At 60.8% G+C, this 12,754-nt stretch overlaps 1 protein-coding gene across 1 annotated transcript in view; it reads left to right on the forward strand.

Moving 5' to 3' along the window:
* The window catches only part of CBFA2T3 (CBFA2/RUNX1 partner transcriptional co-repressor 3), a 114,062-nt gene that overhangs the window by 90,465 nt on the left and 10,843 nt on the right, over positions 1-12,754 (forward strand). Inside the window, 6 exon segments of the mRNA XM_034788229.1 lie at positions 94-183; positions 6,301-6,482; positions 7,945-8,195; positions 10,007-10,092; positions 11,317-11,471; positions 11,473-11,513. Of these exon segments, the coding sequence (XP_034644120.1) occupies positions 94-183; positions 6,301-6,482; positions 7,945-8,195; positions 10,007-10,092; positions 11,317-11,471; positions 11,473-11,513 (805 nt within the window).

Below are 12,754 nucleotides of genomic sequence, written 5' to 3' on the forward strand. Positions count from 1 at the left end.
GGGAGGGAGAAGCGGGGTCAGTGCAGCGAATGGCTGGCCGTGTGAACAGGCTGGTGACTCCTCTCTGAGCCTGACCCTCTCTCTGCCTCGCAGAACTCCACGCTGACCATCGAAGAGTTCCACTCCAAGCTCCAGGAGGCGACTAACTTCCCGCTGCGCCCCTTCGTCATCCCCTTCTTGAAGGTAGGTCCCTTATGCTGCCCAGTCCTGTCTAGCCCAGGGCCGTGGCCCCACCGGCCCCAATGACACCCCATGGGGGAGATCTGCAGCATCAGGCACCCTTTGACTTGGGAGATGGTTGCTGTGGGTGGCACGCTTATCAGATGCCTGGGCTATGGGAAGAATTTATCTGCTCTGTCAAGGAACATGCAAATACCTGAGTCAGATGGGGACAGATCCCATGGAGCTGGGGAGCTCTGGGGTGGAGCCCAGGAGAGTTGGGCAGGAGTGGGGGGTCGTGCTGGGTTGATTGCCTGAATGTTGTAATTTTAGGAAGCCAGGAACCCCCTTCCTCGTGTTCCTCGGGCTCACCCCCTCCGCTCACATGCACAGGAATATGCTTTGAAGGACTCACTCCCTCCTCTCCATTGGGGTGGCACATTCCCTTCTCCCGCTGCCCCCAGCTTTGGACCGGGGAACTCAGCAGGCCCTTGTCTCTGCACTAGCCGAGGTGCTTCTGTTTGGCTTCCCAGTGCCGCAGAGGGGGCGTCTTGACTTCCAAGGAACGTTTCAAACCAACAGGAAGCCCTGTCTCTGTCTAGTAAGCTTTGTGGGGCGCTGTAAGCCTGGGGCCCGTGAACCAAAGAGCGCTCTCCAGCCCCGGGATTCCAGGCCCCTTTTCTTCGGGTTCTTTTCCCAAATAACACAAATTCAGCATGTCAGTCGTGTCCCTTCCCCGATTCGGGATCTCCTGCAGGGGCCTATCTACTCCCAGTCTGCCCCCTTGTCTGTTCCCAGGCCACACGCTGAGTGTCACATGCAAACTGGGTTCTTTCCCCTGCAGAGCCTGAGCTCCTGCTATCCCCGGACCCACGGCCTCATCACAGCCTCAGCTGGGAGGCAGCTAATCAGTCCCAGCTGGAGAGCTATGCCCTTCCCCTCCCGCCCCCCGGGCCAGCCACGTTGTGACAGAAACCCAGCTCTGCCCCGTTTTAAATAAACAGAAAGTGAACGCTGGGGCGGGGTGGGTTACACAGGATTACTAGGCTGGGATGCAAAGGGATGACAGACACACTGATGCCATTCTCGAGTGCATTTCAAAGGGCAAGACAGTTACAAACGGAAACCAGTTTGCTTTGCCTAACCTAAAGGGCAGCGTCCCCTTAGGAAAGAGGAGGTGTGCTTAGGTATCCAGAAACCCCGGGAAAACCCACCCTTCACTCGCACGGCTTCAGATCCAGCTCTCCATTCCGGGCCTTGATATTTGCCCCAGGCTGGTGGTGCCCAGGTGAATGAAAGCAGCGGGGAACGCTGGCTGACACAGTCACACATGCTCGCTCATTGCAGGCACCCAGCTGCTGGCATGGAGGTTAGTGCCAGGGGTCCACCCCTCTGGAATATGTCACCACTGAAGTTTGACTCCCTCCTCTTCATTTGCAAGTGCCTGACGCTGGGTTGGCACGGCTCACGCTGGGGGCACCTGGCTTCCGCTCCGAGGCTGGGTTTGCTGGTGAATGTGGGCAGCCTCTGGGAGCAGGTTCCTGGCTGGGCTCTGGGTCTGAAGGTGACCCTCTCATTGTCAGTCAATGCACCGGCTCGGAGCGGAGGTGCCGCCCGGCAGTGATGGGAGGGGGTGCTGGACCCAGGGCGTTGTACGCTCAGATTGGCCGAGGGGAAGTCAGAACTCTGGGCCTATATGAACTCTTTGCCCAGCGAGAACCCGTGGTGCCAGTTTCGTGGTCTCAGCCGCTGGTTCAGCCCTCTCCTGGGTGGGTGCCTGGCATTGCCAGTTCTCGAGGTGAACGCAAAAGAGGTTCAAACAACCCCCCAGTGACCCCGCCCCGCCTGTGCCTCCCGCTAGCTCTGCATGGGTGGAGCTCAGTCTCTGGCCATGCCATGGATGTGAGGGTGTTTTCCAGACCTGTAGCTCCCGCCTCCTATGGGAGCTAGCGGGGAACCGTCCTTGCTGCACGTCTGCTCTTCCATGACACGAATGAGAAAGAGACCGAGCAGGATCAGCCAGGGGCCCGAAGGAGACAAGGACGGGGGCCTGGCTCCATGTACTCTCTGGGCCCAGTTTGGTGTAACTCTTGGCCCCCGACATTAACGCTAGGGAACCCTTAAAGCCCTCTTGCTTTGCACCATAGTGCGTTAGCACCCTGCCCGTTGGGGCCATGTCGGGGGCCCCCCCTCACGTAGCCTTCCTCGCCCCACAGACAATCATACAGCAGCTCCTGGGACCGGGTGCTGCCTGGTGGGAGCCGGCGACGTCCCCAGGTGAGGAAGGAGGCCCTGGGCCGGAGCAGGAGCTGTGAGGGGAGCTCGCTGAGCTTCAACTCAGCTGTTGCCCGCCCCCTCTCTCTTTCCCGGGCTCTCACTCTCCGGTCTCAGCAGTTCCAGCTCCGCAGCTGAGTCTGTTGATTTGGGAAATGTGGGGGTGGGGAGGGGGTAACCTGTGCTGCCCTCTCCCCAGCCCCCGGGACGTCCCGCAGCTCTTCAGTACAGGTGCACTCCCGCTCTCGCCCACATGCAGAGCTGGGTGCAGCATAAAACAGGGCTAGGCCCAGCTGCTCACCACGTGCAGTTCATTCAAAATCTCCCTTTTATATTTGCCTTTTAATTCCGCCCTGAGCCTGCTCTGTCGCCCCGCTCTGGAGGGATTCTCAGCGCCCTGGCGTGTCTGTCAAACCAAATATGTACAGCCGATGCTCCGGGCTGGCTTCAGCTGCCCTTGTTTATCAGAGGAATCGGGGGGTGGGAAGTCCCCCCCCCCCGCATCTTTATTATCTCCCCCGCCCCGGCCCCAAGGGTTCTATCCCGATGGCTCTGAACTAGCCGCAGGAATCTGGCCAGAGCAGCCTCCAGCGCTCTCGGAGCCAGTGTATTCCACTCCCATCAAACAGCAAAGGGTTTAAACGTTTAAGAGTGCTCTGGGGCGATTCGGTGCTGGCCACGTCCAGCAGGGTGGGCTCGCCTGCCCCCGTCCTTCTGTCCGGGGGGAAACTGAGTATAAAATCAGAGCTTCTGCCTGAGGATCTCAAAGCTCTTTAGAGACATAGGCTGAGATTTTCAAAGCAGCCTAGGAGGTTTAGACACCCAGGTTCCATTGACATGAATGAAAGCTACGTGGCCAGTCACCTGGACTGGTTTGAAAATCTCAAGCCTGAAGGACCTGATCCTGCTGCTCTTTGTTCTATGGCTGCAGGAGTGGGCGCTATTAATCCAAGCCCCACAATGCCCCCAGGAGATAGGTGCTATTCTCCCTGCTATGTGGATGGGGAAACCGAGGCACAGGGAGGCCAAAAAAAGGTCCTGATGTGCAGAAGTCCTGGGCTCTTGCAAGTCAGACTGATTGCAATGGGAACTGTGGGTGCACAGCACCTCTGAAAATCAGGCTTTGAGTTATGGGCTCTGACACTGCCTCCTATGGCCCTGGGCAGGTCCGTGCCTCAGTTTCCCCACTGGTGAAAGGGCGGTAATAATAAGCTGTCCCTCCTAGGGTTGCTGTGCGGTTGAGTTTGGTGGTCTATGGAAAGTGCTGTAGAGGGCGAGGGATTTATTACCGTGGGGCAAGGAGTTGGCTCTGTGAGTCTGTATTGTGTTTTCCCCTGATCCCCGCAATGCCCCTTTCCATTCCGTGCCTGGGCCCGGCACAGCAGCCCCTCAGGCAGCTGCGGTCAGTGCGGCCCCGGGGAGGAGAGGGGATCAGGGACATTGCTGCTCTGGCTCTCGGGGCAGAGCTCCAAGTGGCCCTAGTCTCTCCGCTGCCTGCAGTGCGTTGGTCGGGCAGTCGTACCCACTTGCCTAACCCCTGAGGAAGGCGGGCACAGGGGGCCAGCTGGGGGATCCACGTCTTGGGCACTGGGCAGGACCTGCAGCTTCTGATGCTTCTTCCTCTGCTGTCCAAAGCTAGAGGAGACGGAGCGCCGCAGCCTGGAGGGTGAGGGTACGTCTCCTTGCCTCGCTCCGGGAGATGCTGCCCTGTCCTCCAAGCTACATGCCCATCAGAGAGGGCCAGTGCTCCCTGCTGGGAAGGCTTGGCTCCAGATCCTTGGGCAGAAGCCGATGTGACGGTGCCCTGGAGAAGCTTGGCTTCCGTGGCACCTCTGTGCCCGGTGCTCCCGGACCTCAGGTCCTGGGGCGCTGTGAAAATCCGGCTCCTGGCTGCAGTTCCCGAGTGAGGCTCGGCGGTTCTCTGGCCAGAGGAGCCATTTGACAACACTCCCTGTGCTGTCTGCTCCCCTGGTACCCTGCGCCCAGCTGTTTCCACCTAGGACGCCAGCTGCTTCTCATTCCGCTAACTGCAACCAGCCAGCCCCACTATGTTTCCCAGACTCCGATTTTTTAAAAATTATTTATTTAACTGGGGAGAGGGGGGGGGGGGGGGGGGGGGAGGGGCGTGCTGCCCTCAAATCTCCAGCCGCACATTTTCTCAGCTCAACTCGAACATGTTCAACAGATGGCGATTTGGCGGAGGCTCAGCTGTGTAAATCGAAAACCGGGGCTGGCAGCAAAAGCGCTTGGATAAAAATGTGTTTCTGCTGCTTAATCATCTCTGCTTTGGATGCTCTTCTCGGGGTGGAGGCTCCCTGAGAAACTCCGTGGGGGGGGAGTTTATTTACAAGTCCTTCCTCCCCTGCAAATGCACACGCTGGAGAGGCGAGCGACTCCCGGTGTCCGAGCTGGCCATGCCCCCCCCCCCCAGGGACAGGTGGGGCTCTCCTGGCCTGCCCTGGGGGGGGGGCTCTCGCCTGGGCGGCGGCACGGCTAGGAACACCCCCAAAGCCGCTCCCAAGCGCTGGCTAAGGGAAAGTAAACGTGGCACCACGAGTGGCCGCGGTATTGGAGGAGTGGACGCAGCCTGTGTAAACCACATGTGCCGATAGGCAGGAGAAGCCCTGGGCTTTTGTGATCTGTGGTTGTCTTATCCCCGGGGGTTGTCTGGTGCCCATCCCTGTGGCATCTGTGGGCCAGATCCGCCCCCGCCCCCCATTGAAATCCAACAGGGGCCTTTCCATCCCCTCGGCTGGGGTTGGATCTGGCCCCCAGTGCTTTACGTGGCTTAGAATCCGTCTCCGGGTCGGGGGATGGGGGAAGCCCATTCCCTAGCCAGGCTATATATGGGCCTGATTCTGTCCCCCTTCATTCGAATTAGCAGCAACAGTGCAATCAGTGCAGCTACTTACTGAGTAAGGTGCTCCTCAGGGCGAGTAAGGCTAGCAGCCCTGGCCCCAAAATGATTAACGGAGGAGCTCAAACCGCAGCCCCCCTCAAGAGCCCATGGGATGGGAGCAAACGGCGGTGATGCCTGCTGCTTACCAAAACTCTTGGGACTTCCAAAGCCCGGTGAGCTCCCAGCCCCTGCCTCTGATGGCTAAGGAGGGGCTGAAGGCACGGAGGGAGACCTTAGCCCGGGTGCTTGGTTGAATCCATACAGCTGGGATTCTGACCCGGTGCTAGCAATTGTCTGTTGCTGTTACCAGGGGAGGTTTGCCCAAACATAGCAATTCCCATTCTAGATCAGTCCAATTATCCATCTACTCCAGTGTCCTGTACCTTGCTTCCGGGGAAGGGGCCACAAACCCTGCAGCTGGTCGTTATGGGGTAACTCCCACGTCTGCTGGCCTGGAGCGTAGGAGGATCCTCGTGTCGTGTCTGACACGGCCACGGCTCAGGCTGAGCCGGACGATACTGGGGGTTCGAGGGAGGGAACCTCATTATGGGGGTTCGGGGGAAGGGTGAGCTACGCCCCTGCTTTCCCCAGCAATGCCTGGGGACGGGGAAGCGCTGCTGCATGGAGACCAGAGACCCGGGCACTGACCCACACGGGCGGTTTGACCAAGGGCAGCGAATTCTTGGCCGTGTGTTCAGACAAGGCAGATGGTATCCTTGCATTGGGGGTAGCTCTGGCAGAGAAAGCAACGGTTGAGGAAGCTCCTCCCTCCCTGTCAGGCCAGCATCCTCTGCCGTTTATCTTGGCCCTTCCCGGTCTGCGAGGGACGCAGAGTAAGGAGCCCCCTCGTGGCCCACCCCTGCAAGGCAATGGAGCCCAGCCTGGGACAGCTGGTCTGTGCAAACGTGGGTGGTGGGGGGAGTGCTGGGGCTGGCGGGGGCTTTACTCTGTCTCTGCCCCACTTGCAGGCCAACCTGCCCTTGCTGCAGCGCGAGCTGCTCCACTGCGCCCGCATGGCCAAGCAGACCCCAGCCCAGTACCTGGCCCAGCACGAACAGCTGCTGCTCGATGCCAACGCCTCTTCCCCCATCGACTCCTCTGAGCTGCTCCTGGAGGTCACCGAGACTGGCAAGAGGAGGACACCAGACAGGTAGGACCCGGAGGCTTGCGCTTGCTTTCCCGGAGCCCCACCCAGCTCCCGGGGCTAGTGTCATGCGGTGAGCACGGGGCCCGCGGCGAGTGGGCGTGACCCAGCAAGGAGGAGAGGATAAAGCCATTCCCAGCTCCCCACCTTTTAGGAGTGGGGCTTGGGGCAGGGCAGTCTCCTGAGTACTCTCCGCCAGCCTTTCCCCTGCCCAAGCTCAAGGGTCCAGGCTGGCGAGACCCTGCTCCAGAGAGCATGGCAGGCACGTTGGGCCACTCACAGCCAGACTCCAGGCACTGTGGGGTGTGGAGCTGCGCCCATTCCTGATCGCTGTGAACAGGGAATGTCACATGGCCTGGAGCATTTCCCCGCCGTGTGCAGCCCTCGGGGCTCCTGGGATCTGGGGGTATGTCAGGACTAAGCCCCCTGCACCAGAGGGGAGGTTCACTCCAGTAGGGGGCAGCTGAAGTTCCCACCATCCGCCTCCTTGGGGTTTCCCAGAAAGGTGGGCAGCTTGCATCTCCACCCAGGCACCGGGCGAGCGGTCTGGGCAGGAATCAGCACCTCCAGCCGTCCTGGCCACACACCTCTTTGTGACCAGTGCCACCCAACAGTGTGTCTGCGCTGCATTGTTAACCTGGGTCTATGGAACCGGGCCTGGGGGTCTCTGGGTTTCTAAGCCAGGGCTTGAGCATCCACACTGCATGGTAAACTGGGGCTTACAGGTGCTGGACTGGGGTCTCGCAGCCGTGCTAGCACATCTACACTGCGCTGCACAGCCCTTCTGTCTCAAGTCCGCGGCTTGAGCTGTGTCCACACTGCACAGCAACGGGGCTTGGCCCCGAGTCACAATGAGACTCGGGCTGTGACCCTCCCCACAGCAGGGTCTGAGGACCCGGGTCCTGAGTGCTTGTGACCCGAGTCAGACTGATTGGTGTGTGGACAGAAGGAGGATTGGGGCTCCAACCTGAGTCAGAGCCCAGGTGAGTGTGCTGTGTAGCCATACAGCCCCCTACCTCCCTGGCCATGTGCCCTGTCACCCAGCAGACTGCCCCTGCAGGGGCCAGTGCATGAGCAGGCAGGAGCCAGAGAGGAATCTGGCCCACAGCTGTCTAGTTCAGACGGAGTTCAGCACTCCCTCCGCCGGAGGAATCACTCGCTGCACCCAGGACGCAATGATGCGGGCTCCAGGTTGGACTGGATACGTTGGCAGCTAGTTGCATTTCTGGAGACACTTACCCTCAGGTTCTGTAGGTCAGGATCATCCTCCCTCATTTGACAGAGGGGGAAACTGAGGCACAGAAGGGCAGTGACTTGCCCAAGGCCCCCGCGGGAGTCAGTGTCAGAGTTGGGCTCAGCGGCCAGAGCACCGGGCTGGGGCTCAAAGCACTTTACAAAGGAGCCGAGGGTCAGGAAGCCCTTTCCCAGGGTTGTAACCAGGTCGCCCTTTTTCTCCTCCGCGGAGCAGGACCAAAGAGAACGGCTTGGACCGAGACCCTCTGCACCCCGAACACCTCAGCAAACGGCCGTGCACCATGAGCCCCGCTCAGCGGTACAGCCCCAGCAACGGGCTGAGCCACCAGCCCAACGGGCTGCCCCACCCCACCCCGCCCCCACCCCCGCACTACCGCCTGGAGGACATGGCCATGGCACACCACTACCGGGACACCTACCGGCACCCCGACCCCAGGGAGCTCCGGGAGCGCCACCGGCAAGTGGGTGAGTGGGAGGCGGCGTGGGCATTCGGGGGGATTGACCTCCCTGAGAGACGACCCGGAGAGCATCCCTTCCCCTCCACTGCTGCAGGGGCCAGACTGCTCCATGCAGGGGGTGCTCTGCAGGCTGGGGGAAGGGGCACCCTAGACTGCCTGCCCGAGGGGAGGTGCCTGGGAATTCACCGGGGGGCAGGCTGCCTCCCTGGAGGGTGCGCAGTCCGGCGGGGACTGGCCACCACAAAGCACTGGGCCAAGGGAGGGAGCCTCCATGGCTCTGGGTGGCTTGAGAGCGTAACGAAGGGACGGGTGAGATGAGCCTGGGGGAGGCTGGCAGTTGGGGCAGGGTGGAGACAGAGAGCCCAACCCACTGCAGGCAGTGGAGTTACACCGGGTGACGGATTCGGCCCCAGCTCTGCGGAGAGAAGCGAGCCCTGTTGTGGCGGGTGCTGTAAGGACACCGTGGAGAGGAGTTGCCCCTGGGTAGCGAGAGAAAGCAGAGCAGGGGATGGCTCTCCCGGAGGAAGGGCAGCGCTCCGGATCCCGGGCATGCTACTCAGAAATAGCTGGGGTCACAGCAGTACCAAGCCAAGGCGGGAGGCATCTTTCAGGAGGAGAGGCAGAGCTGCTGAGGGCCTATCTACACCGCATTGTAAACCCAGGTCTGGGGGACTCAGGCTCGAGGGCCCACATTCGAGCGTCCACACTGCTTTGTACCCGAGGTGTCCCTACTGCGCTGCACAGCCCTTCTGACTCGAGTCTCTGGCTTGCCCTGCAGCCACACTGCACAGTGCCCGGGCTTCGACCCCAGTCCCAGTGGGACTCGGGCTCTGATCCACCCCCTAGCAGGCTCCTAGGACCCAGGTCCTGAGTGCTTGTGACCCGAGTCAGACTGAGTGGTGTGTGGACAGAAGCGGAGCTTGGTCAGAGTCCGGGTTAGTGCACAGTGGTTACACAAATCACTCAGCATTTCAGTCCCTGACTCCCTGGGAAAATCCATCGGACATTCTGGGGCTGCCGGGGGTCCTAGGCAGGCTGAGTTCTTGGTGGTCCTGCACAGTGCCCCCATCCCACCGCTGAGAAGATAGTCGTTGGAAAGGGGACCGGGGAGCGGGGTGGGCAGCTGTTATTGCAGGGTCTCCTGCAGGGAAGGGCCGGTAAAGAGGGTCGTCCATGAGTGATTGGCAGGAGAGCGCTGCCCCCGTCAGCAGCAGTGCAGATGTGTAGGTGCTGACCCAGGGCTGCCGGGAGGGCGACCCCGTTCCTGGCACATGGGCAGCTCTGGCAGCAGCCCAAAGCCCAATTCCCCGGTTAGCAAAGAGCAGGCGAAGCGTCTCCCTGTCAGTTAGCCCCAAGGACTGTTCACCTCTCCGGGCTGCACAGGCTGCCCTGTGTTGCAGAGCTGGCCCAAGTGGGGGCTGTATGGAGGGTATAGCGACTGCACTGATTTTCGAACGTCTCTCTCTCTCTCTGTTTCCCTGACGGCCTCTCCTGCCGTGGGGCGTGACTCCACTGCCGGCCCGTGTCGAGCTCTTTGAGCGGGTGCAGCCCCAGGCAGAACAGCGTCCTCCCGCCCCAGGTCCTGCACGACACCTCCCAGCATGCTGCGTGGGCCAGGCGCACCCCCTGCCCGCCAGCACTGCTCTCATCTCTTTGCGCTGTACTGTGCCCAGCACAAGGGGCCCTAATCCCGGAGCACGGCCCCGAGGTGCTGTCCTAACACAGAGCATAAAAAACAGCCGTAACTGGAGCCCCTGGGGTACCCAGAGCTCTGGGCCAGGGTGACTGGCTCTCGCTGACCTGCGTGTTCTCTTCCAGCCGTGCACGGCTCCCGCCAGGAGGAAGTGATCGACCACAGACTAACAGACAGGGAGTGGGCTGAGGAGTGGAAACACCTCAACAACGTACGTAGCAACCCCGCGCGCCGCTGTCTGTTACCTGGGCAGCCCTGCCAGGCACTGGAGTGGCTGTGGCATTGTGCTCACTACGGGGGGAGGGCATGGTCTAATTGCTCTAGAGAACATGAGCTCTGGCCCCTCCACAGAGGGGCTCCTAGGTTAACTCATCCGGACTTCTCTGGTTCCCGTCCCGTGCTGCTCACCATCTTCTCTGACGTTCGAGATGGGGCCTGCTGCTGTAGCCCTGGCTCCGGGGAAGTCCCCGCTGAAATGGATGGCTTTTCCTGAGCCAGGAACCCTGCAGAAACTAAACTCCATCCCCCAGCTGGCGGACCCCGCCCTTCCTTGGAGCCCTGGGGTCCCTGTCTGCTGGAATTTGAGTCAGAACCCTGTTTTGTGTGCCCTGGCTTACGGTTCCCCATTCTGACCCCTGTCCGGCTGCCCTGGCCTAGAGGAAAGTCCTGGGAACCAGCCATTGCAAAGGTGGCGCCTTCTCAGGGCTTGGCAAGCCACAGGAAGTGTGCTGAGTGTAACTCCATTGATCCGTGCCTTGTGTAGACACACTCCCCTCGTGCAAATCGGGACAGACACAAATCTGCAGTAGATACGCCCCTTCCCTCCCCCCCCCGCGCAAATCGGGACAGACACAAAAGTGCTGTAGACACACTCCCCCCGGGCAAATCGGGACAGACACAAACATGCTGTAGACACGCTCCCCTCGTGCAAATCGGGACAGACACAAACGTGCTGCAGACACAAACGTGCTGTAGACACACTCCCCCCGTGCAAATCGGGACAGACACAAACGTGCTGTAGACACACTCCCCCCGTGCAAATCGGGACAGACACAAACCTGCTGTAGACACACTCCCCCCGTGCAAATCGGGACAGACACAAACGTGCTGTAGACACACTCCCCCCGTGCAAATCGGGACAGACACAAACGTGCTGTAGACACACTCCCCCCGTGCAAATCGGGACAGACACAAACGTGCTGTAGACACACTCCCCCCGTGCAAATCGGGACAGACACAAACGTGCTGTAGACACACTCCCCCGATGCGAACTGGGGCTTGCACAGATGCATCACATACCGGGGTGAGACGCACCAGTGCAAGCCCATCCTACCCTGAGACAGCACATGCATCCCGGGGGTTTGCAGTGGTGCAGCTACCCCCCAGCACGGACCCCGTGCCCCTTACCTGTGCTCTCCCTCCTGCTCTCTGGCAGCTGCTGAACTGCATCATGGACATGGTGGAGAAGACGCGGCGCTCCCTCACCGTGCTGCGCCGCTGCCAGGAGGCCGACCGCGAGGAGCTCAACCACTGGATCCGCCGCTACAGCGATGCTGAAGACATGAAGAAAGGCCCCAACCCCCCACCCCCCCCCCCACAACAGCTCCTCCAACTCCGAGGCCCCCCCATTAGGTACTGACCAGCCCAGCGGAGCGGCACGGGCGTAGCAGAGTGACTCAGGGCTGGGGCGGCGCCTTCCTCGGCTGCCTCCCGGGTGCCCAGCCCAGGTCGGGTTGGAGAGCTTGCAAAGAGCTGGATTCTTTAGCAGAGGAACCCCACAAACACCTGGGCACCCCCTGCCGAGCCTCTCCCCTGCAGCAGCTGGAGGGCTTGGGCCGAACAGTGCTCAGGAGCGAAGTGACCGCAGTGCAAAGCGTCCGGGGCGTGGCTGCTGGGTACCATCCTCCATTCAGTCTCTGGGCTGTCTCTTTCCTCTCCTGGGTGCAGGACTTTACCATCAATCCCTCCCCGCATTGCCTGCAGCCGTGCTGCTCCCATCTCGCCGCCGGGTCCCTCTGCCCTTCGGCTCTCTCCTCCCCGCGAGATGCCCCCTCTCTCCCGTTTGGGGTCACCCGTGAATTTGATCAGAACCCAGCAGCAGCCCTGGCGCTCCCCTGATACGTACTGTCAGCATCCACCCCAGGGGGGGACTTCGCTGCCCTGAGCAAGTGGAAACTGTCCCGACAGCCCCCAGTGCCTGAGACAGAGAACAGTCCCTGGGCGCCGCCAGCCCGGCTCTGTCGGAAGGGCCGAGCGGCTCTGTGTTCTTGAGGGAACAGTGACCAAGATGGAAGGTGCCTTCAATGGCATGAGCTCATCAGCTGAGGTGACAGAAGGGAATGAAATGTCACAGACCTCTGAAATCTCAGCCATGCCACCAGGCCTTGTTACCCGCCAGCCCCTAGCGACTGAGGGAAAAGGCTTCCCCGCCCCCGCCCCAGCCATCCCCTCAGCAGGACCTCATGCCTGCTGGTCTTGGGGCCCTGGTGCTGCACCCCTTCACCAGCGGGTGCTGAGCTTCACTCCAGCTCTTGGTGGTTCCCTTCCCCTGAGACGCTCCATTCCTGTTCCCTCTGCAAAGCATCACAACAGGAGGCTAGAGTCCCTCCCACAGCTCGCCGTGGTCACTAGGCTGCCAGGCGCATTGTATTGCGAATAAAAACCAAAAGATGGGTGACTTCCAGAGAGAGCCTGGCAGGGGATGCCCTAGCCTTGAAAGCACTGGAAGGAGAGCCCAGTTCTCAGGTAGGTCCCCAGCGAAGATCAGCATCTACTCAAGACAGGTGTATTCACTGAGCCACGTGGGGGCCGTCCTGGGTGTTTCTAGCTGGAGTGGGCAAAGCCTGAACTATACCTGGGTCTAGCTGGGACGT

Source organism: Trachemys scripta, chromosome 13 (genome assembly GCF_013100865.1).
Source record: "Trachemys scripta elegans isolate TJP31775 chromosome 13, CAS_Tse_1.0, whole genome shotgun sequence".
Lineage (NCBI taxonomy): Eukaryota > Metazoa > Chordata > Testudines > Emydidae > Trachemys > Trachemys scripta.